General features: G+C 40.1%; 1 protein-coding gene across 7 annotated transcripts; it reads left to right on the plus strand.

The window, feature by feature from the left end:
• The first annotated feature begins 256 nt into the window (after nt 1-256).
• On the plus strand, nt 257-24,608 carry tcf3a (transcription factor 3a). 7 transcript variants are annotated; one of them, XM_029452809.1, is made up of 20 exons: nt 259-769; nt 4,290-4,386; nt 4,792-4,864; nt 9,901-9,974; nt 11,188-11,263; nt 11,966-12,006; nt 12,165-12,300; nt 12,670-12,719; nt 14,155-14,257; nt 14,651-14,787; nt 14,919-15,099; nt 15,229-15,287; nt 15,393-15,471; nt 16,806-16,876; nt 17,539-17,712; nt 17,837-17,948; nt 18,101-18,233; nt 19,281-19,519; nt 20,691-20,791; nt 21,029-21,198. In XM_029452809.1, exons 2-20 carry the CDS (start codon nt 4,333-4,335, stop codon nt 21,047-21,049), a joined length of 1,914 nt encoding a protein of 637 aa, XP_029308669.1. In that variant the 5' UTR covers nt 259-769; nt 4,290-4,332; the 3' UTR covers nt 21,050-21,198. The 7 variants fall into 7 exon arrangements, with proteins under 7 accessions (XP_029308667.1, XP_029308669.1, XP_029308666.1 ...); XM_029452810.1 differs by lacking the exons at nt 19,281-19,519; nt 20,691-20,791 and adding exons at nt 21,707-21,835; nt 21,956-24,608 and having other exon boundaries at nt 263-769; nt 21,029-21,264; XM_029452812.1 differs by lacking the exons at nt 19,281-19,519; nt 20,691-20,791 and adding exons at nt 21,707-21,835; nt 21,956-24,608 and having other exon boundaries at nt 263-769; nt 18,101-18,188; nt 21,029-21,264.
• Nucleotides 24,609-25,122: the final 514 nt, after the last annotated feature.

The raw sequence follows: 25,122 nt of genomic DNA on the forward strand, positions 1-25,122 counted from the left end.
TGAGAATGGTATACTCCCATCTCTCTTTGACACACAGAAACACGAACATTTTGTAGCGCACTGCTTGAGAACGAAATTAAAACGCAGGCAACCCGTAAGCAAAATGAGACAGCCCTAAAGGTTGATGATGAAATATATTTGGGCGTCCCACTTGCCAATCAATTTTTCGTCGTATCCAATTGGTCCTCCCCCTGATATTATCATTCCATCTTCTACTAGTCTAGGCTGTTGGGCTTTCCGCTGTACTCATCCGCCAGTCGATATAGATCCCCGCGAATTGCTACTCCGATCATTTTGTGTCGTATTTACAGCCACAAAACAGTGGCATTTTTCATTTTGCAGATAATCACCGCGTCAATAAAAAGATTCTTGAAACCTGCTTCGTTTTAACCGAGATTGGACATCGCTGATGTTTCAGCGTCCATGTCCCCCCGTAGGCTGAGCTGCGGAGTGATACTCACTTCATTGGAACCGACAATGTGGAGGCTGTTAAAATGTCTACTTGGAAAATGAAATGGTTATATTTTCTCTAACAATAAGGAAACGGAGCCGCTTAAGAGTTATGGTTCGTGTTAGAAACGTGTTTTTAGTTTCGTGACGAAGACATCAACCAGACGAGGCGACGGAGGAGTGGTTCATATTGTCTTTCTTCATTTTCATCAAGCCCACAGTCCGGACCACGGGGGGAAGGATCCTATCCCTAACTTTGTTTTTCTCTCTACTGCGGCCGTCGATTTCTCCCTGTTGGATGCCATATAATTGAGTCCAGGTAAATATGTCGATACATATACATTCATAACAAACATATGCATGTCAAACAGAAGTCGTCTGTCACGTTGTTACCGGAGTAATAATCAAGTTTTAAGCGCATCGTTCAAGTTGTAACCGAGTGCCACAGCCGGGAAAAGCGGGGTCTTGGATTTTCGTCCCTTCGGCCTTAGCGAGCTTGCAGCGTTATTACTATTACGAGTATTAGCTTATGTGTGGTGGAAAATATTTCTTTGTTCACTTCAGTGGGTTATAACGTTACAGCACATTAGCATATTACCGGACAGAGTTAGCTAGCTCCCCTAGGATTTTGCTGTCTGTAGTAGCAGTATGTCGGTTTTCTAGAAACAAACGCATGAACGTTAGCCGTTAAAGTAGACATACGTGGTTGATCTGTTTTAGCTAACGGTACAACATTCCTGGTTGTGGCTAAAATGGCTCTCTTTTCCACCTGGTATCAAGATGTTAGTCTGTTTCACTAACGTAGCTTAGGTCGCTGTAATCATAGGCACAAAACACTAAATTGTGAAATGATTATAAAATCTTAGTTAAAAGTATAACTATTGGGTATTATTTTTTTACCCCCCCTCCACCTCGACTAACAACAAACCACCATTGTAACAAGCAACAATAATTCAGTTAAAGCCTTATTTATTCCATCTGGCTTCATTCAAAACAAATTTCGAACAATTATATCAAGAAATTTTGACTTTTATTCTCATTTTGTTGCGTTTTGACCGTTCTACTGAAACTTTGGTGGCCCGAGTCTTTGTGTTCATTAGTGCCCCATTCTCCTGCTCGACGTGAGGGGCAGGCAACAGGTTTTAAGGCCCTTTTAAACGTCCCGCAGGGTTTTAACCTAACGATGAGCTATGAAAAAACATGCTGTTGATAACAGATCATCTCTTATTTGTCGCCAGGTATGAGGTGTTGTGTGGGTATTTCTGCCTTAAACTTTTCTCCAAATGGGAAGGCCGGAGGTGGGGGTGCTCAAGACAAGCGTATGCAACTTCCATTTGTTAGGAGGGGCTAAACACTTATCCCCCATTTTGACCTCAGCTCAGTGAGAGGCAGAAATGACTAGATTCAGTTGTGCCAAAGTGTTTTGGCTTGTTCTTATGAAAAAACTAATTTCTCATTATTATTATTATTATTTGTACCATTAATTACTTTTATTTTTGTGTTTTTCCCCCGTTAGGCTTCATCTAGTGGATGCATCCTTTTAATGCCTTTGGAATCAGATGCAGATGTTATTTCAACAAACTGTTGATTTTTGGTGTTGTCACGGTTTTAATTAACATAGACGAAGTGGTAGAATTGTTCCCAATATTTCAAGTGTCACCGGTAGAAGTAGCATTCCTGAATTACATACAACATTGGTATAAAGTTGAGATATATATTATAGTGCAATGGCAAAGTTTTTGCAATGAACAGCTTGAGTTACTGAAACTAATTGCCCTTTTCTGTTTCTAGTTGTCTTATTTTAGACTAAAAGTGAATCTTCAGTCATGCCCTGAAAATGATACTGACTTAATCAAGTGGTAGAAGTGAAATCATCTCAGGTTACAAATGTACTTGAGGTCATGACTCAGAACAATCTTAAACTCCAACCTAATTGTTTAAAATACTTACTGCTTGTTGTAGTATTTGTTATTTTTGGCTTCTTTGTTTTATTTAAATGGACTAAATACTTGCAACAGAACAAAACATTGGACTAAATATACATATGGATGAGTTTACAGTGGTCAGCTGATTGACTGTAAAACAAAATGCTAATTTAATCTAATAAATTATAGTTGTTCTTAATTAAATATCACTTTAAGTTGGAGTTGGTGACAGATCGCTGCACCCTATGTTCTCTTTTGGCAACGCCATTTTTTTTAACATTAAAAGACATTACATTAACATTACATATCATTTTGCAGTCAAACAATATTGCTTGTACAATAAAGTGAGGAGGTTATATCAACATTAGCACATGTGGAAAACATCCTCATTTAGCTTAGGCCAGTATTTACGGCAATTTACAGAGTGACACAGGGTCAGCATCATGCTCAAACACTTACAATTTAAGTGACAAAGCAAAAGTCTAATAATGGCAGCATATTCCAAACTCAGGAATACTGCTTTAGCTTAGGGGCTCAATGGCCACATTCAACCCCCAGCAACACCAACTGAGAAACACTTTTTCTCAACGGACATTTGCTTGACAGGCTCACAAACTACAGCCTCAAAATTGAACTCAGAATTTTATCAACACCTCTTGAGTACAAACAAAATTACAACATTATGATTTCCCATAGCTGGTATTTATTACTGTGCTTGTGTATTGCAAAGCGACTCTGCTGGTTTTTCCACTTCATGTAGAAATGATAGCTACATATTTAGATGTTTACACACATGGCCAGAATTTGTTTTGATACAGGCTCTTCATACAGTACATTTCCTATTTGAGCGTTCAGCACGTCGTGTTATTACTCTGTAAATATTTCAAAAGAGATTTTTGAGCAGGTTGGTTTTTGAGGTAGAAAAAGCTGCCTGCGTCCAGGGCCCGACTAACGAGGGCAGTGTGTCTGTGGCTGAAACATGTTATATGTGGGCTACCAGGGAGTCTTCAGTACTTGTTCAATAGTTTGATGGTCTTGAAAGAATGTGCTAGTAGAAATTATATTTTACGATGTGTGCATTTTTACCCGTATCAAAGGTGGAAACGTTACCTGAGTCTGAGTTAAGTTTTTTTTAGATTATGTATGTCATGCTATGTCATTTAATTGACTTGTATTAGTATTGAGCAAAGTGAATGTTTTGACTCATCTGCCTGAATCATTATCTTCTGTGTAATGGTTGGAGAAATAGATTGACATTTTTATGTAAGTCTGGAGTTGTGCTTAATATTTCCTTAAGTAAGATTGGTTGTGACATTTTATTTACCAGCTTTTCTGTTGAGGTATGGGGACACAACAGCACCACTAGAAACAACTTAAAAATGAAAGAGGCAACAACACAGGCACTCAGGCATGTTTAAACAAGTCTGCAGTTTAACTATATTTTCTGAACCACTTATTTGTAAGTGAAAAGGAAGACACCTCTAATGTCCAGTTGCCCATGGCATTATATAACCACTTGCCTGCACCTCTACCATAAACGCATGAACAAAACAATGATAATAAGACCCAATTTCTACCAACCAAAAGCTAAATATTACTTTTAAGGCCTCAAAATAGCAGCAAGTATGTCAAATTCTTAAACCTTTAGTGGACTGTTACAGCAGAGTGAAAAACAGTGAATGTGTCAAACTGCTTGGTTTATATATCCTATATCCCCTTCCTTTTGTTTTGATTGTATTTTGAAGAAAGCCCCAATAGTCACAATATTGTTACATTATTGAGGAATGAAGAATCGCTGTGAAACTTGACTTTGGGAAGATCGAGCTGTACTCTTGAGTACCTTTGCTGGTCAGAAAAGTAACCATCTTACAAATGGGCAAAATATACTCATATTCTCCTTTCCTATGCTTGTAGTCACTTGCTGAGACTGAAACGGCCAAGTGAATAGCGGCAGAGAATGGCTGCAGTGGAAACAGACAAGGAGCTCAACGACTTGCTGGATTTTAGCGCGGTAAGATCTCTCTGAAGATTGTTTGAAATTAATGTGCATCCTTTACAGTTCATTTTATCTTAACTTTCATAATAAGTCCAGAACCGTTGTCAAGTATGTTGAAATGTGAATGAATATCAGGGTATCCATGAATGGATCAGTCTGTCCGGGTTTAAAGGATTTCAGGCTGTACGTTAGCCATGTTTTTTTTTTAACGAGACTGTTGTTGTTGTGTCACTTAAATGTTAGCAGTCACTCAGTCAAAGCTGGAATGTCTAAATTGCTTCATGCCCATTGTAGCTGCTGGCTGAATAGGATAGGATCGTTTGAATTACCACCTAAATAACCGTGGCACAAGTGAAGAGGACACAACTTAGCAAAGTCTTAGATGGACTACAGTTATCCGTTTAATTTCTCTCATTTCAGATGTTTGAGCCTCCAGTTTCAAACGGCAAGAACCGGCCGACTACTCTTGCTAGCAGTCAGTTTGGAGGTTCAGGTAAGACAAAAACAGATTATTTTATTTTTATTTTTCACAATTTTCTTTCTTTCTGGTTTACTTTATCTTTAGGACTTTCTCTTCTTCTCATATAAATGCTCTATTCTTATGGATTTAATTATCTTGATTCAAAAAGAAAGAAAAGTCAATAAAATGTTATGACAAAGAACAGAAAAATAAGATAAGACAAGATACTTTGTTATTTCATGTTAAACACAATGACATTTTGATTGGCAGCAATACTCTACACATAGCAGCATATATACATTTTTCTTCCTTCCTCTCACCTAAAACTAAAGTTCAAATGTTCTTATTGGTTTGTAATGTTCCCTAGTACATTAACTGACAGTAAAGCATGGCAGTAATGGGCTGTAAAAGCTTCATGTCATCTCACTACTCCACCCAACATTCATACATTTTGAATAGTAATAGAAAGGGAAATTGTTCCTGTTCTCCACTTGTTCTCATGCATTCTGTTTCAGATAACAGATTATTGGAAGGAACCTCAGGAAAGATTGCCAGGTTATTTTATGTTCTGTAGATCAAGAGTCATCTCCTTAACACTTCCTCATACTCGCCTTGCAGGTGTCCCTTCCCTCACCTTCTCAGCTGTTGCCATTCAATCACTTAACGACAAAGGCAGAGGGTGGGGGTTGATGGGAATAGCCCAATTATTCTCCTCTACTTACTCCGTGACTAAAGTGTTTTCCATTGTCCTGCAATCTTGCACTCTACTTTTCCTCAACACATAACTTTTTTCCCCCTGGAGCCATTATCCATCCTCATCGTCACCTTAGACCTTAAGTCAGTTTTAAGACATGTATGCAGGTTTATTTTCTGCTTTATTTTTTGGTGTTTCTGGGCCCTTTTTGCATTGCTGTCATACAAAAAAAAGTGGTTTGCTTTTCCCACTGAAGCATATCCACTTGCCCTACATGAACCTATCTCTGTCACCCTCAACTCTCCAGAAGTGCAGTAGGTCTTTTGGCCGGCAATACAAATGAAACCGGATATTGAAGCGAAGATGAAAGACAAGACAAGCTGAGGCTGGGAGGGGTATAGGGGGCTCTATTTCTTCTATTCACTTGAGGGCCACTTACATGTTCCTTTTTGTTTTTTAGCAAGGTGTGTGCTTACAAAAGAGACATGTTGATGTTATCAATCCAACGGCTGCTCGTGACATTGTCCTTCAGCCATAAATTATACTCTACCCAAAATCTATCTTTTATAGTATCTAACACTTACCCTAGCTGGCTGTTAAAAAAATATAGTTTGCTACTTCACGAAGAACAGCAACTGTGGTCTGCTTAAATTCATGTTATTTACTGTGGATTCTCATAGAGACACGTTTTCACAGCAGGAAAAGAGTTTCATGAGGTCCATAGAAACCTAAGCCACCTTTTTAAGCGTTCAGTGTTAACTACGAAGCTGGAGCCAGGAAGCAATTAGCTTAGCTTAGCATCAAGATTGGAAGCAGGGGTAAAGGTTAGCATGCTTCTTTCTAAAGTAAAAAGAATACGCCTTCCAACATCTCTAAAGCTAGCTAATTAAATGAAAAGTTGTATCTTGTTTGTTTTAGCTGTATACAAATTGTGTCTGTGCGTGTGCATTTTCTCACCTCAGTCTCAGAAAGAGAGTATTTCCCAAAATCTAAAATTGGCCACCTTGCACAAGTCCGGACAGGTCACCACAGTACTGCTGGATATTCACATATCATAATTGGCTAAAAGAAAAATGCACCTCTGTCTATGATTCATGTCGGTCTGTATGTAGAACGATTGGTCTTTCAAAAAACGTTTTTTTGTCTGGTTACCTAAAGCTGTGCTAGTATATGATTAGCTTCAAAGAACCTGACTTGGTCAAACTTTATTCCTGGTTTTTGTGGAGCAGCTGCCACGTGTTTTCCTTATAAGTCAGTTAGATGCCTTTTTTCCCCGAGTATGGTTAAGGTTTGGGATATGTTGCGGTTTAACATGTGTGGCTATGGGGAACCTCCCTTTTAGAGCCCCAGTGATGATAACATCTATGCTCTGCTCTTATGTGCCGTTCAATCCCTTTCACAAGTCAGTCACAAGTAAATTCAGTGCACTTTCGTTTTTTGGTCTCTGGAAACTGAGAATCCCAAAATGTATTTTTAAGCTTAGGTATGGGCTGAAATGCAGAAGGGGAAGAGTTTAACATTTGCATGAAATGTAATTTTTTTTTCAAACAGATGTGTTAGTGAATCACACAAACTAAAGAATGATTAAGTCAGAAATAGATTTGCAATTTCAAATTGGAATTTCTGGCGCATATCGTGTTTAAATGTACATCATTTCCTACAGTGTCAGAACTAGGATATACAAATATTAGCTGTATTTGTTAATTGTTAGTGAGCTAATGCATACTGTTGTGTTTGAGAAGTCTCCGGTGACTCACAGGTTAAAACAGCTAGACCTGTGGTATTGTACATTGTTCAGTATTTCATTAACAGTGTTCACTCTCTTGAGATTTGACCTGACATCATGCTTTGTGTCTGTGTGACTCACTTTGCCAAGGGAAGGAAGAAGGTGTGTAGACAAAACGACACGCTCAGTTATAGGTGCCTGGGGCAGTGTTCATGTAAAAGCCAAGACATGTCTGCAAGTTTGGTCAATGTATGTGCCGGAGTTTTGCTCATGAAGCCTATGACTCAGGCTGGCAGTCTGTTTCCAGGATCTCTTCCTGTGTAATTATAGACTAGCCATGCTTAAAGGGGCGTTGCATGCTGGGAGGAGAAGTGCATTGGGGTTCACCAGAGAATTTGTCTGATGTTACTCACACTTTTCTTCGTTCTTCTCTCTCCAGTCGTGGTAGTCTGTCTGAGAAGTGCACTACTCATGGTTTTTCTCATTGTTTTGGCACTTCTGGTTTCGCTAATCGTTAAAATGAAACAGGATTCTCAGGCAAAAAAGCAACGCATTACAAACTGAGAAGAAGAACAAATATAGGTACAACTAAATGTGTCTGAATCAAGGAAACTCTGCTGGAGATAGTGATGAACAAAACATGATAATCATTTTACAACTCTTTCATTATAGGGGCAAAAGGTCTAGGTAGGTACAGGCCTTTTTTTTAATGCTTATGTATTTAAATATTGTAAAAGACCCGAAACAGATATCGCTACTGTTAAAAGTATTCACATTTCAAGCAGAGACATATTTCCAACCACCTGAAATTAACACAGATCTATCTGGAATATGGAGGAGAAAACCTGGCCAGCCCAGTTTGTTCTGGACCACATGGATAACATACACTGAATGAATGACCCTAACAAGGAAACTGCCATTTTCACATATCCCGTACTTTGTTGGTACGGTCAAATGAAAGTGCCTCCTTTCTACAAATTACTGGATACAGCAAAGTTCATTTCTTGAATAATTTTAGAAATAACTATCAATAAGGTCTTAAAAATCATTAACTCAAGTTCACTCAGTTTCGTTAATCTGCTTATCATCAAATCAGTTAATTAGAAAGAATGTGTTCATTTACATTAATTTAATTTGCCCTTTACCGCTTCTTAGTTTATCTTAGTTCCATTCATCTTAAACATTTATCCCATAATTCCATACTTATGGTGTGAATATTCACATTAATCCTCAAAAATCTTCCTCCACACAATCCATTCATTCCATTAAAATTTGATCCCGAAACACTTGTTAACCCTACATTGCCTTGAAAAAGGTATTCTTATACTTATATTTCTGCAAAGTGCCAAATGCACCCTGCTATTTGTGGAATGAAAGGTGACAGTTCACGTTTCTTTTTCTAGTAGCTGTACAATTCTCAGTTCTTCTAAAGAGGGTAAAAATAACACATGTTCGTGTCTCGCTAACTAGCTTTGTGCCTTTTTTGCCAGACTGTTCTGACATGCTACATGGTTCTGAATACATGGTAATAATGTAGGTGTGTGGCAGACGAAACGTGGTCTCAAAAATGTAAGTTTGTTCCACTATACACATTTTATCGGGCACTACTGTTTGTTGACACTGCAACTGGCTTTCTTAAATTTAGTATTAATAACAAAACTGTCAAGAAAAGTGTAATGCAGCCTTGAACACGAACTGTTGAGTTGGAGCCTTTTCTTATGTGGATCTTGGGTGCTGATGACTTACAGTGAAAACGAATGGTTCATGCATTTTATTTATCGTCTTTGATTGACATGCAGAGTGACTGTCAGCCATAGAGAGGGGACAAGACATTGTCTTCTTCATCTCTTATTCTGCTGGTGTCGTGTGTATAGATCACAGTTGTCACGGCAATCTAGCAGCTCTCAGCGCTGTGGACCCATCAGTCTGTTCTACTGCTGATCCTGTCATGATTCTAGCCCGCCTCTACCCCTCTCCCCTCCGCTTTTTAATTAGACAACAAAACAAAAATATGAATATTCATAGCGCTGAGCTTCATTAATATGCACAATTATGCAAATCAGTACGCAATTAAGCTTCAGCTTTCCCCCAGAGATGTTGTGTTGCAGTACGAGAGGAGATTGAGAGAAAGAAGACATTCAGGAATTTCTGCTTCACCAATCTTTAAAATCGCTTGTTTCAAACACATTTACCTCTCTGAAAGCTGGAGTGCTCTGGTCAGTGATAACATACGTCAACAATGTAAGATTGAGACCTTCAGCGTGCGTCTGTGTTAAGGCGAAGGTGTCGGCCAAATGTGAGAGTAGATGGAGGACAAATGACTGTTGGCATGGAAAATGTAAAGGAGTGGGAAAATGAAGAATGTCGAGGATGATTCTGGGAGCCTCATACTGGGTGTTAATTATTCAAACTTCCTACAGCTCATATCCACGCTATGTGACAGCGCTGTCACTATGCTGTCTCTGTGTGAGCTGAAGCTCTTCAATTGAGGTTACTTTGAGCAGCCTGAAAAAACCTGTATCAAAGCAGGTCAACTTCATCATTCTCTGAAGTTAGACTTAGTTTTGCAAAGCCTATGGGTAAATCCTTGTTAAGAATGCGTCTGCCTTTTCGTGGTTAATAGGCCTAACCCAGTTCTTTGTCTTACAGGTATAGATGAGAGGAGTGGATCCGGCCCCTGGGGGCCAGGAGAACAGAACAGTCCATCTTTCAACCAGGGACGGGTACGGTTTATCCTCATTTACTACAGAGAATGTGGCCTTGTAGATGTCATGCTATTGAGTGATACACAACACAAGTTTGGGTGATCATGTAATTTATACAACACACACACACACACACACACACACACACACACACACACACACACACACACACACACACACACACACACACACACACACACAAACACAATGTATCATATGGGATAATAAAGTTTTCAACCTGTATTTGAACACTGGTTGCACACCCTCAGCTCAACACACTTGACTGCTAAAACCAGGCTCAAATTTGAGAAGTTTACTAGAAATGAATATGGATTACACTCATAAGGAGACATTTGACACATGATCCATGAACAACATATTAACATAACATTAACATATTCACAGTCAACGATAAAATAATGGTGAGTCACACATTACACAATATTATGAAGATTGCCTTTTGAGAGGGAGCCATACACCAGCTCTGTCACAAGCATTAGTCAGTCTCATTAATCTCTATATCTCATAGATCGTTGGTTTGCATCTCACTGGGTATAGTGAGTCCACTTCTACAGCTCAAACTGCTTTAATGTTACCTACCAGATCCTTACTCGTATCAAACTTGTTTGCCATTACTGGCATTTTAGAAGGGTTAAGATCTTATCACTAAACCGCTCAAATGACCAGATATCAGAGTTTATTGGCAGTGGGTATCAGGGTATTTTGGAAAGATTAGACGTATGGATGTTGCAGATCCTACTGGACTGATCTACCAGGATTTATGTGCTTTATTTGTACAACTTATGCACATGAATGGACCATTCTGAGAGACATGATGTCAACCTGTCCACACTTGTAACTTCATTTGCACACATACTTTTACATGTTAATTTTATTTTATTAAAAGTTTTTTTTATTGGACTGAAATGCAATATGAGAAATATTTATGGATTTATGCTGTTTTTTATGATCTTATAGTAACTCTTTATTTGCTGAAGAATCCCATAATCACCCTTTCATCCTGAGACAGCCGTATCAGCCTCAAAACTAAGTCTGGCACACGGTCTCACAGCCAAGTTTGATAATGTTTGTTGACCCATTCACATGAACGCTTAAGAGTTTATTTTCTTACAAAACTGCTTTGGTGTGAAAGAGGTGCTAATAATGGGCTTTATTGATTTTTATTTATCTATTTTAACATCCCTAATGTGTCTTCTGTCTTTCCCCTCAGGGTTATGGAGAACAAGGCCTTTACAGTGAGCAAGAGGGCATTGCCTCTGCCCCCATGTATGGATCAGGGATTGTTGGTAAGAAGGTTTAAATTGAACTAAGCTGTTGAAGCTAAACGCCACAACTTTCACAATGTCTTTTTTTTTCTAAACCAAAGATAATCAGGGAAATTTCTTTCTGTGGGTCTCATTGTGTTTTAAGTAGTAGGACTTAATGACAGAAGAACATGCTGATTGAATTGCGCACGTTTATATCAATGGACTGTGTGACTGAACCAATACAATGAGTTGTTTGTTTGAGAGGGCAGTCGTTAATAGGTTAGACACTAATGTGCCACTTTAGGGCAAGCCATATTTATGCTTAGGTGGCAATGGATGAAGGGAACAGGGTAATCAGGGAGGATGTGGAGGAGGGGTTTTTTCGTGTGTTGTTGTTGCAGTTTGTGTGTTCAGGGCGGGAGGGGGTGCTGGGGTGTAAAGGGCACCCATGCACAAACAAGGCTCTCCCTTGGGACTGCGGTAGCCTATAGCTCTCTTCTGTTTAACTGTCAGGGGAGGGGACAGAGGTTTGGCACAATTGCCCCTGAACCATTTATAATGGGCCAATTTGTTGTTGTTTTGCTGTCCACAGCCATAAATACCACACATCATCATATACACTCACACAGCAGATGGGAGGCACCCAAATGGAGAAAGGGGAATGGCCAGATTGTGATTTAATGACATAAAAGCCCAATTCTCACAATCATGACCTGATTTTATATTCGCTTCTTCAAACAGGGAAGGCTGAGCGAGGACCATACTCGTCATTTGCGGCACAGGTAAATCAGTCAGAAGCGTCACCCCTTCTCTCCGAATGCTCTATTAGGGAAATTCTGTCCCATAGCAATTTACTTTCTCTATATCATTCTGAATTTACTGCCATAATGATTTACTTTTACGCTACATGAGCTTTTGCTTTTTTATTCACCATCTCTAGCCGGGCTTTATGCCCAGTGAAATGCCCATGCCCAGTCCCGATGCCCTCTCCCCGTCTGGCCTGAAGTCCAACTCCCAGTTTTATTCCTCCTATGAGGGAAGCAATCCTCGCAGGAGACCTTCACAGGAGCCCATTGGTAAGATTGTAAAGTATAATGTCAAGCACAGTGTTGAATACAGTCATAAGATTTCCTTACAGAAAGGGTTATCTTTGTTCTGATTTATATTTAAGACCGTTTATAACATCACTTCTCCTGTTGAGCTTTGAAAGTGTTTGAGAAATCTCACTTCTGCTTAGAAAGTGAAATCACTGAGGAAAGTCATTGAATAACATCAGACTAGATATACCGTTTTTTGATTAGGCATTAATGAGTAGTCACAAGACAGATGGAGAGATTATTTCTTCATGAATGAATCCCTACATTGGTGGTTGTAAAGTCATTTCTGCAATAAGTTGAGATTTTTGTGTACGTGTGCGTGCTTATACGATGTCTTCCTCTTCTCAGGCACACAGCCAAAAAAGATCAGGAAGGTGCCCCCTGGCCTGCCCTCCTCGGTGAGTACTAGCATCCAGAAACGTTGCAGCCCTGAACTATATCTCAGCCCTTGCAGTCAGTCCATGGGAGCTCATGTTGTCATGTTTTTTACGCCCCTTTTCAAATTCCATTCGGCATCTTAAGCCTCTCCTTGGCTCGCAAAGCAGGAGAATAGCTGCAATACAGGACATCGAGCTTTTACAGCTGTTTATCTGCACCATTTAAAGTAAAAAAAAAAAAAAAGATTTAAAGGAGGGGGGGGGGGAAGCTACTCATTCACCCAGTCACTCATTCACCCAGTCACTCATATGCATCTTGTATTTATAGTGTTGTATTTGTAGGCCCTTTACTTTATGGCCACATTTCTTCCTCTGCCAAGTAAACCCGTTAGATCACTGAAGGGAATTCATACTGGGGTTTGATGGCTCGTACTCCACCTCATTTTTTCCCTCCCACTCTCGCTCTCTGGGCACCCTATTTCCTCCTCTTCTCTGTTTCTTCCTTTCCCCCTCCCCCCTCCTCTCTACCCCAAACCCCCCTCCCTCCGCCTTCCTCTCCTTCCCGCCGCCTCCCTCCCCTTTCTCTCTCTCCCTCCCCCATCCCTCTATCCCAGCTGCCAGTGGAGTTGGCTGCCATCCAGGATTCGGCAGATGGTTCAGTAATTAGGAGTGCATCTCTCCGTTCCCTCTTCTCCTCTCCCCTCTTTTCCCTCTCCTTTTTCTCTCTGTTTAATCAAATTACAGAAGAAAACTTCAGTCCATTTGGATTTGAGTTTTGCAGACGCAGTTTGATACTTGCTTTTCGTCTAGAATAGTCTTGATTGAGAATGCTATGGTGGTTCAGAACATTGGTTCCTTAATACCCATTATGCACCAAATCCGAGTGCATCTCCCATTGTCTGGTCACATCATCCTGTGTTAAAGAGTGTGAATTATGTGTCTGTAAACCATTCTCAGTGTGTTTCTGCTTAACAGGATAAAATGTAAAAGCCCTACAGAGATGGGAGACAGAGCCCAATAAAATCACTGACACTGCACATTCGATACATAATGCTCAGTGCTCCAGTCTGCAGACATGTTGCAACAGCCTGTTTATTGAATTAAGTAGTAAAACCTGATCGTAAAAATAGATTCTAGGAACACATACTTTTAAGAGCTGTATTTAATGCATATGTGTTTTGTTTTTTTGTTTGAAAACTTAACTCCAGGTACTATTTTTATGGGGAAATTCATTTGTGGTCACCCTCCTAAGCATACAGCACAAGGAAGCGCCCAGGGAACTGTTTTATGAGTATCTCAAAGGAAATATGGCATATATAGTATTTACGGCACTGAACAGGCAACAAGTTAGATACACCATAGAGTTTGTTTACGTAATCAAGTGATTTATGACAAAGTTTACAACCACTGAGCTGAATAGTTTTTCTTTTTCTTTTTTTTTTTTTTCATTTTGTAGGTTTATGCATCAGCCTCAGGAGAGGATTTTAACAGGGACAATGCTGGCTACCCAGCCCCCCCCAAGGCAGGAAACGTCTACCCACCACCATTCTACATGCAAGGTCAGTCGAAACAAGATTTGCCTTCATAACCTCCTCTTGTTCATTGTGTTGGTCTGAAAAGTTCAGTCTGACAGAGACACTTGTTGTTAAGGCAGCAACATGTGTTGGACACCTAAAAAACAATGACCTGGAATATTCCTTTATAGTTAGTATGGTTGTGAAATTTGCTCCCCATAATATCCTTATGGAAGTCTGGATAAACATAGGTGCTGTAGCCGTATGCCAGTGAACACCCTGTGGTGCCTGGGTGCTGAATAGTGCATCACAGTTGAATGAAGTCATCACAGTAATGTGACATGTCTCATATGTGGCCTTCATTGTCTTCTCATCTCCTGTGGCTGGTTATCCCTCGCCCTTCTTGCTCCCCCCTCCTCCACTGGATGCCCCCGACAGAAGGCCTTCACCCGCCCTCTGATCCATGGGGCTCTGCCAGGTCGATGGTTCAGCCTGGTTATTCTGCCATGCTGGGCAACTCCCCCCATCTGAGCCAGCATGCTCCCTTCACTGCCATCAACCCCCAAGACAGACTGGTAAGTTATGCCTTTGCACTTTGGTCTTGTTTTTTATATGAAGGCATTATGAGGCTTTTTTTAAATCAATGCATCATTGAGGGCTTCTGTCTGGTTGTGCATTTAAATCATTGGGTGTCTTTGCTTTACAGAAACGGCAGCCACTGCCCCTCTCTCCCCAAAACTACCCCATGCATGGCAGTGAGGTGAACGGGGCTCATCCTGCTGGCTTCCACTCTGGCCCCCATTCTGGCCCCCACTCTGGCCCCCATTCTGGCTCCAGCAGCTTTGGAGTCCCCAGCCACACACCCCCTATGGCTGACACCATTATGGGTAAACCCTTAAATGTGTACCCTTTCTTTGTGAAAAGAAATAGTGTGTTCATCCACTATTGTCACATAACAGAATATTTATTTAGTTTAGCATCTAATTGAAATTATTTCCCCCCCCCCAAAAAAAAAGCCAATAGAGGAGCAGTACCTGGAAGTTCAGGTGATGAGATTGGAAAAGCCCTGGCATCTGTAAGTATTAATAAAATACATATTGTTATCTTTCTATAATATAATAAAGTTAAAAGAATAAGTTGCCTTTTCATTAATATAACAACTATTTCTTCCTCTTTCCAGATCTATCCTTCAGACCCACACAGTAACACCTACCCTCCGTCTCCATCTACTCCCTCTGGCTCTCCCCAGGCTGTATCAGGTGAGGGAATAGCTCTAGTCATTTCTTCCAGGGGACTCGCAGTGACCTGGCTGTTTTGTCGGTGCAACACGGGGTCTTTCCTGTTATGTAAGGGGATGATAAAATCTTTTTTAAATGTATTGTTGTCATTCTGACTGAGCCTGAATGGTTCTTAGTGAAAATGTAGCTCCATCTGATATGTATCAGGATGTTCAGTAAAACATATTACTTAAAATACATTACATGACTGTAATGTAACTTTTCTGCCCTAGCGTTTCCAAGTGGTAGACCTGTTATTGTTGTTGCAGAGACAACCGGATTGCTTCCGTTTTCCTCATAGCCTACTACTAGTGGCAATACAGGACACACTGCATTTTATTTTCCACAGTTACTTCTGTTGTTCCACCATCCGCTATTTCCACTGCTTGGGATAGTAACTGCACAGAACTTAAATTGATACTCTTTGGTAACTGGGCAAAGCTACTGATAGCTACCGGGGGAAGCAAAAACGCTATCCTCTTCCTGTTTTGGTTGCGCAAAGGTTGACGCACTTCCTTTTGTGCCGTAAAATTGAGCCTTTTTCACGGCAGATGTAGATAAACAGAATTGCATAGTGAAAGCAAGGCTTATGGTGATGGTATCATTATTCTATAGCCATTACATTGTGCAATCAAACTTTACTTTATAGTAATAAGTAAAAGTAAAAGTTGTCTGTTGCCACTTTAAGTTAGAAATGATGACTAACTGACGTAACGGGCTAGAACTGAGAAGGCGCATAGCAACCATAGAAAACATTTACAAACTATTGAAATTGTTCTTATGGCAGTTCATAAGCTACAAACAAAACGTCTCTACAGCATTACAACATTTAAGTGAGTTTAGTTTTGACCATTTTCTTGCGCTGGCACTGAACAAACGCAGAATGAAGATAAGTTCGGTATTGGTATCTTGACCTGATAGAAATGTCTTTCCTATTCACTGAATTATTTTAAATCTTACAGCAATTTTGAAAATAACAGACAATGTAAATTTTATCTGTACATAGCCTTCACTTGATCTTTATCACACACACACACACACACACACACACACACACACACACACACACACACACACCATCCAAATATAACTTATGAGAGGGGAAGAAAAAACACAGTAAAGAAAATAAAAAAGGGTGGGGTCACTTCCCCATTTGTCCCTCCACTGAGTCCATAAGTGATCTCATCACACACTTCATACATCAAATACCGCTGCTGGCACAAGGTGAGAGAAGAAAAAAAAAAGCATGAGCTCAACTGATACAGTAAATGAGGGCAGATGTACCAAACAAAGCCTTGTGATCTTCTTTTCTCTAGGCTCTGCATCCCAATGGACTCGGTCCTCTGGCCAGGCCACACCTTCACCCAACTTTGAGAGTCAGTCCATGGTGAGTTAACATGAGTTGGAGTTTATACATGCTCAGAGTTAACAACTGAATAGAGGCAGAATTGACATTAATAAAATGCAAATATATCTATACATCATAAAAACCATACATTTATCTATTATCATACATTCAGCCATGCATTTATTGTCGTTTATACACCTTTACAGATACAACCATAGACTTAAATACTACATACGGCTACTAAACAAGCAATTCACAATCACTGCGACCACAGTCTTGCATAAATCCACATGTTCATGCATTCACAAACACACAACCTCCATGCCAAATTTCAGCCTCCTAGGGCACCTTGGTCACCAAAAGGGTGGGGAAGTTTTTGTGGACCGAAAGAGCGAGCTATAGAGCTGCTGGTCACAGCTAAAAATGCTATAAAGCAACAAAATACAACACAAACACACTAAAAAGAGAGGGTGAAAAACAGAACAGACCCCAAAGACTTTAGCTATCCATCTTTTGTTCCATTCAGTTCTATATTTTACTGTCTGTCTGCTCTAGACACGGTTGCCGCTTTCAGCCTGTTTGTTCTGCAAACATGTATTTTCTTTTTCATGTGAGAGATACAGAGGAAAATACAGGATGCTACAGTTATTCAGGCATCACCTTCTACTGCCTTATTAACCATTATTCTTCATTCTCCGTAGGCCAGTAAAATGGAGGACCGTCTGGATGAAGCCATCAATGTTCTTCAGCGTCACGCCAGCGGACAAGGCGGGCCAGGCCTGGCTGAGATGCACAGTCTGCTCGCGTCTGGCCTAGGGTTACCTCCTGCCTTCACCAGCGCAGCACTTGGACTGGCCAGTCGCCTGCCTGGACTGGTGAGATAAAAGATTAGCAGCAAATGACTGAATTAAATTTGGTATTTTAAATTAAAAGTAAGTTTACGATATATAAATACATCTTACAAGATCATTAAAACACTGTTAAATTGTTGTCCTGAAGATGTCCGGTCACCATGAGGACTCTGCCGGTCTGCCCTCTAGTGGAGGACTTATGCATGGTCACCACGGCCCCGCATCTGGCCAGCCAGGCTCTCAGCCTGAAGGTTTCACCGGTGAGACTTTCGGTTGCTCTCCACTCCTCTATTTATTTTTAATGTCAGGAAGGGTTTTAATACTTTGCCATCACTAAATGTTAAGTAATTATTTTTCTATATCTATCTTATTCGTATCCTAATCCTATCCTATCGTTCCTAACTCTCGGCAGGCCTGTCCGGTAGCCTAAATCGCTCCAGTGGTTCTGATATCAAACGAGAGGACAAGGAGGACGATGAAAACTGCTCCATCACCGACAGGTCAGAGGACGAGAAAAAAGACGTGAAAGCCCGGCTTGGAACGAGGTGTCTAAAACCTTTTAAAAAACATTTATACTCATCTATCACTGCATGAGATTTCATGGCATATCATGCTGCTGTGGTTTAAGTATAATATGTGTCAGGAAATGGTCTTTGAACCTTTTTAGATTAAATTTAGATTAAATTTATCAATAGAATACCAAAACAGGCAATAAATAATTTTGAAATCAGTTGTGCCTCAGTCTTTCTTGCACGGTAAGAAAGACTGACCAGATATAAATATATTCTTTCTAAAGCTGCTTTTACGGCATTAAAAAAATTTAACATAACCCATTTAAATGTTTGATGCAGTAGAGTCCAAAAATATTAATACACATCCAAAAACAGATTACAGGCTTATCAATATCTATCAAATATATAAAGGTAAATGAACAGAAACACAGACGAAGGACTTCACAGCCAATGATTCGAAGAAAATCTGGTTTACAGAATTTGAAGTTTAAACGAGATCAACACTTCATGAAATGGGACTTAAACGTGGAAGTAATAAAATTACAAATGTAAACACTGCTACAGTTGTGGATCACATTCTTGTATATGCTGTTGTTTGTCAGCGAGTTTAGGCTTTTAAACTGCTGGTCTTCATTGTTGATGCAGGTTCATTCTGTTTGGAATATGTTCTCTGGTTTCTTTACACGTATTTCGATCACAAGAACCAAGTACAGGTTTTGGTTCTTGGGCTGTGTTGTAATATCAGACATTGAATCTCACAAGCTGTTACTTGTTCATGTTTTTATCACTTGTCATTTACTTAATCTTTGTGGTAGTTCAGATGTGTTGGGAACTTTAGTTCCTGACTTAGGGTTCTTGGGCTCCATTATTCTTGGTACTACGTACAATGTGATCCACCTTTTGTAGCAGTGTTTGTACTTGTTATTGAGTTGCTCTGTAATTTCATCCCTTTCCATGTGGTGTTGACATTATTAGGAAAATTTACTGCCCCCCATAATTGGGAAGTTATTATCAGAACTGATGAACTGTACCCATACTGTTGTTTCATTCCCTCCTCATCTGCCATTGGCTCTTCGCTAGTCTGGATGATGAGGAAGACGATGAAGATCTTCCAGTGGAGGTTAAGGCTGAGCGGGAGAAAGTGAGGAGAATGGCAAACAACACCCGTGAGCGGCTACGTGTGCGGGACATCAACGAGGCTTTTAAGGAGCTGGGCCGCATGTGTCAGCTCCATCTGAGCCACGAGAAACCGCAGACCAAATTGATCGTACTGCAACAGGCCGTTAACGTTATACTCAACCTGGAGCAGCAAGTTCGAGGTCAGTGGGTGTCCAGGGAGGAAGGAAGAGGAGGGGAAGGGCCTCTTTACAAAATAAAACTCCCACACGGCTTCACTTCCCGGCTCCTGACGTGTCGTGCTAGTCATTTCAAATCTTTTTAGAATTACTTTTTCAATTCATTTCACTCCACTTGTGATTGTTAACTCATACCAGTGAGTTGAAGCAATATTTTGCAGTCCATCCTAAAAAAGATGATGAAATGAGGACATGGGATAAGGAAATGAAGCTGCGTGCCTGTTTTTAAGACATGCCCATTCTCCAGTTCATCTTCTAAGGTTTTCGTCCTCTGGTAACACATACAGGACTGCTTTTTGTTCTAATGCAGTATGTGTTGCCTTGTCTTATAATTGGCTGTCTGTTGTCCACTGTGAAAATGCTTACATGTCTCTCTGCTTCGCCCTGTATTAACACATCTTTTTGTGTGCTCATTTGCTTTTTCCACTATTACTTCATTAAGCTTTTATTAAACTACAAAGTCATTTTAATTTCCTTTTTTCAGCATTTCAATGTCTTTTTATTTTATTTTTTATTTTTAAACTTTCCACTCATCGTGTACCTGTCTGTTCACTGGCACCCTGGTTAGCATGAAAGCAGGGCTGTCTTGTGTCATGTGTATTAACCTTGTGTCTTCAGCTTTGTTGCAGTGTCTCTGTGCTGCATGTCCCAGCCTTTCAAGCATTAACTCTTTCATTTTGCCACCCCGTTATTTGCGACAAACCTTTCCATTTCTTCATCCACTCCTCTGTCCTCTGTCATTTTCTTTTTACAGATATCAACAGTGACCTCCTCTTCCTCACATTCAGATAAATACATTACTGCTGATGTATTTAACACGATGCCCTCAGTCTCTCTTGGCTTTTTCTCTGTGGCTCTTTCTATGTTGGCAGAGGGTGTTGCTTCCTCTCTCTCCCTTTCTCTCTCCCTCCTCCATAACTTCTCTTTCATTCTGCTGGACAGTCACCATATCCCCTCAACTTCCATCCTGGACCCCAATGACCAAAAGAAATTGTTGGTTGGTTAGTCTTCAGGACAGATAAAGTAGATCTGGTCCCTCAGGTCGACTGTTGTGTCGTGATCTCTAATATATTTGTTCTTGGCTTGAGATCATTTAGTTGTGAAAGATGTATTATTTATCATTTGCGTACTGTAGATCTACGAAAAAATATTATTCCTATCCTCCGCTCCCTCTACTGCAACACAGCCCAACTCCACTGGGATCTTCAGCAATTCCATCTCGTCTCATCATCTTGGGTGAAGAGCTTTAAAATTGGCATCATACATAGACATGCATAAAAGATAAAAAACATTTTCCAGTAACAGGACAATGATTCTGAGGAGGTAAAAGTACAAAGCTAAAAGTAGCATCATAGGTTTAAAACAGTGTAACTGCAGTTTTTTAGTGAGAACGTCTCGCCCAGGTTTAGCGAGCGCTGTGATTTGGGTTTGTTAACCAGCCCCTCCAACCCCCACTTCTCCTCCTGGCTGCAGCGTTGTCTCGGTGACCGATGAGAACCTGACTGCCGAGGAGAAGGAGCAGAGGGAGCGTGAGCGCCGCCACGCTAACAACACTAGGGAGAGGGTGCGCGTGCGCGACATTAACGGAGCCTTCAGAGAGCTGGGCAGGATGTGTCAGGTCCACCTGCAGAGCGACAAGGCCCAGACCAAGCTTATCATCCTGCAACAGGCTGTCCAGGTCATAATGGTCCTGGAGAAGCAGGTGCGAGGTAGGTCAGCCAATACAGGAAGGTCTGATCCACATAGACAACCAACCATCTCTTATTGTAGCTGGACAAGTTGCCAGTCATTCACCCTTAGGAAAATCTCTTCTTTTAGGTTTGTTCTCACCTACTGTGTGGCATTCACTTTGGCTTTCTCTGTGCTATTGATTCGTGTCACTTTGAAAAATGGAGAAGAAAGGGAGAATAAATGAGGAAGTATATCCCTGCCCTCTGCCAAACGCCTGCAATTCTCATCTTTTCTTTTTCCTATCTTTTGCTCTTCCCCTTTTTTGTTCTCCCTCTCTAGTATTGAGCTTTTGTATGTTCAAAACTCTGCTTTAATCTCTTAAAAGATTTCTGAGGGTGAAGCGTAATGAGATGTTCTCGAGAGTTCCCATAGTTCCTCTTCCTGTTTTTTTAATCTTTGTGTTGGTCCTTTTTTTTAAAGAGCGTAATTTGAACCCAAAGGCTGCCTGCCTCAAGAGGAGAGAGGAGGAAAAAGTTTCAGGTGTTGACCCCCAGATGCAGCTTGGTGGGGGTCACCCTGGTCTAGGAGACGGACATATGTAATTCTCAGGTCAGTCTACAGAGCTTGTACAGTGGCGTTTGTCGTGTCTAAGATAATATATAATGAACAATAGCTTGTTTTGTTTTTTCTCAAAAAATATGAATTTGTTTTTTCTCCTTTCTCTTCCAGTTCCTGTTGATTGTACAGCCCTTAGAACACGTGGCCTTAATCTATCATTGTCATGCATCTCAGTGTGTGTTAATCAACTTTTGGAAAGCACACACGCACACACACCTCATTACTGACAAAGCAGGTGGCCACATTCCTGACTATGAATACAAAAGTAACAAGCACACTCTTACAGGAGGGAAAATGTATTAATCTTAACATGGCAACACTTTGAACCAAGGACACCGGTTTGGAGACAGTGGAAATTGGACATAAGGACATTCTTATGATCATGTTTTTGTAAGACATTTAGAAAAATTGCTTTACATGTTGGGAGCAAAACTTGTTTGGATCAAATGAAACTTTTTGGATCAACTGCTTGTGTGAGCAGAGCTAGGATTTGTATTGTTGGATGATTATTGGCATTCCCATCTGAAAAGCAGGTCTTACATTCTTCACAGGCAAAGAGGGACACCCGGGTTTATATCTTATGATTAAACAAAACCCCTTGAAACATGTGCCCGAAAGAGGCCTAATGCATAGTGTTTGATTAAAATAAAATAGCCATCATTATTATCTTCTCATGTGACGACTTAATACAGAGGTAGGTTTGAAGACATCCATCAACTAACCGGGCAATCAGAGAGCTGACTCCTTCTCTTTTTTTGGTATGCTGGTATTTGTGGATGTATTTTATTTTTTCCTGCTTTGGCTGAAAAAGTGCCACAGTCACCGACTCGCACGTGGTGGCTAATTTTTTGTTTCTTTTTAACCGTGGATCCCTGAGTCTTCTCTCTTCAAGTCCTGTACATCTGTTATGGTCACTGCCATGCGAGTGGAACAGGAAGACTGCCGGAGAAAGACCATCCACCGACACAAACACGAGCAAAGACTCGATACAAATCCAGGAACCACAGTCATGTCGAAGCAAAGGTGCACATGCACATCCCAACCGGTCGGACTCGAGCGTACAGATGTCATCCTCACTGCTCAGCTCCTTCACCAACATGAAGTCAGTCACTCTCAGCCACGTGGTCAACCTGCCCCTGTCAAATCATACCTAAAGACTCTGTTTCAGCATGGTGAACTTACTAAACTTAAGTCTCAGAGCAATTTTTATTGTGGTAAATCACATTTTGCTAGAAGACAGAAATAGAGTATTGAAAGGGATCATGAGTGTTCCTGCTACCCTGTAGAGAATTTACTCGCCATTTATGGAATTGTTTTGGTTGTTGCTGTGTGTTGAGCATTTGGTGTTTTGTTTTCCCCCCTTTTGAACAATTGCAAAGCCTGTTGTAAGGATCTTCCCTTTTGTAGAATTGATTTATCATTGTTTTTTTATCGTTTTATTTTCTACTTTGTAAGATAGTTGTATGAGTTTTGTTTTTATCATTTTGGAATGCTCTTTCTTTTTTTTGTTTACATTGTTTAAATGTAAGACGACTCTCAATTTAGATTCCAGGAACAAAGTGAGGTGTTTTCTTTTGTGCCAGGTGCTTAGAAACGTTAGAAATGACAAACATATCTGGCTGTAACATCACATGTTGTGATATTGCTCTCTTTAAAAATAGAAAAAGAAAAAAAAATGCATGTGTTAACACAAACCTGTCAGGCCAGTTGTAATTGGATTGTTCTGGTGATTGCGACAGTTTTTCTTAAATGAAACACAATATTTTTCTTCAGCACACCCCCCTCTCCTCTCCCTGATGTCCAGCTCACTGCTGAGCTTGTTGATTAGTTTGAGGAAGGGGCAGTAGGGGCGGTCTGCACAATCTGCAACATAATTCACTGTTTCATTATGAAATGAAGCATAAAATGAATCAAAAAGGGTGGCCTTAGTCATTTTCCTGACTTTGGGAGTTTTGATAATGGTTACTCACCAGTGCCTGAATACTTCTCTGCTACATGGTGGATGATGTTGCATTTGAGGATTTATAGGTTGTACCTTTTTATAATACAGATGTATAAAAACATATATACTTCAGTTACATCTGACAGTGTCTCAGAACATCTAAATGAAGAATCACACTCGTTGACGCTGACCGCGTCAGTGTCTGTGTGTCATTAAATGTAAGATGACTAATACCCTGGTCTTCAACTTTGACGCTGAAAACTACTTAAAATGCTTCATCTTTTATGTACTGATTTTGTTAAGTATAATTTTGTCCTTGACTGGCATGTGCATAGATATGTATGTACAGCTGTATGATATGTCAGCTTTATCATTGTAAGCTGATACTTATATGTAACAGTATTTGGTTTTTTGTACCTGTCATTTTATCACAACTCTTGCCCCACGGACTAGCCCCAAACATTATTTTCTTTGTCAGTTACTCTAACCTTTCAGCAGAAAAAAACGTGGTGTTGTTGTGATATGAAAAATCTCTACTGAAGACTTGTACTTTTATTTCTTTACATGAAAGATATGTCTGCAGTATCCAAGGATCAAAACATGCCCCTGATATTCTTTGTTAACAGACCCTTTCTGTCCTCCACAACAGATGACCTGCTACAAATTTCTCTGTCTTCACTCATGTTTGGGGACAACATCTATGTAGGCTATGTCCTCAAAGTGCCTCCAGTTTCCTATTTTTTATATATAAAGTAGATATAGAGAACTGTTGTGTATATAACAGTAATGTAGCAATAAATGTGCCATTTTTAATAACAAATACCAATGTCTTTTTTTTTTTTTAAACCCATAAATAAAAATAACAAATAATTGTATTTTCCTTTCTCCAATGCAACCAGGTAGTGGCTATCCATTCAATATTATGAGTTTATCCAAATGCGACAATCAGTAGCGACGATTTATAAAATTAAATTAAAAAAACTGGCCAGCAGTACCAGCTTGATTTGTCCGCTATGGGGCAGAAATGAGCTGCAGTCACCTCCCTCTGCCAATGCAGTACACTGCACTCAGTTAAATACACAGCATCTTCATTATATTTTGTACTGAGTCTTAGAAACAAATCATCTGCTGGAATACCTGGTGTGCTGTGTGTAAATTAATATGTATTAGTTTGAATAAACACGCATATATTTAGGAATAACCATGTAAGCGAACTCTAAACTGAAATAATAAAGGTGTAATAAACTGATTTTGACACAGGAGGACCCCCCTCTGTGAGACAGAAGTTTTTCATTGGGTAATAACGTTATGAGTTGATATGATAAATATTCAGTTT

The sequence above is a fragment of the Cottoperca gobio genome, chromosome 17, assembly GCF_900634415.1.
Source record: "Cottoperca gobio chromosome 17, fCotGob3.1, whole genome shotgun sequence".
NCBI lineage: Eukaryota > Metazoa > Chordata > Actinopteri > Perciformes > Bovichtidae > Cottoperca > Cottoperca gobio.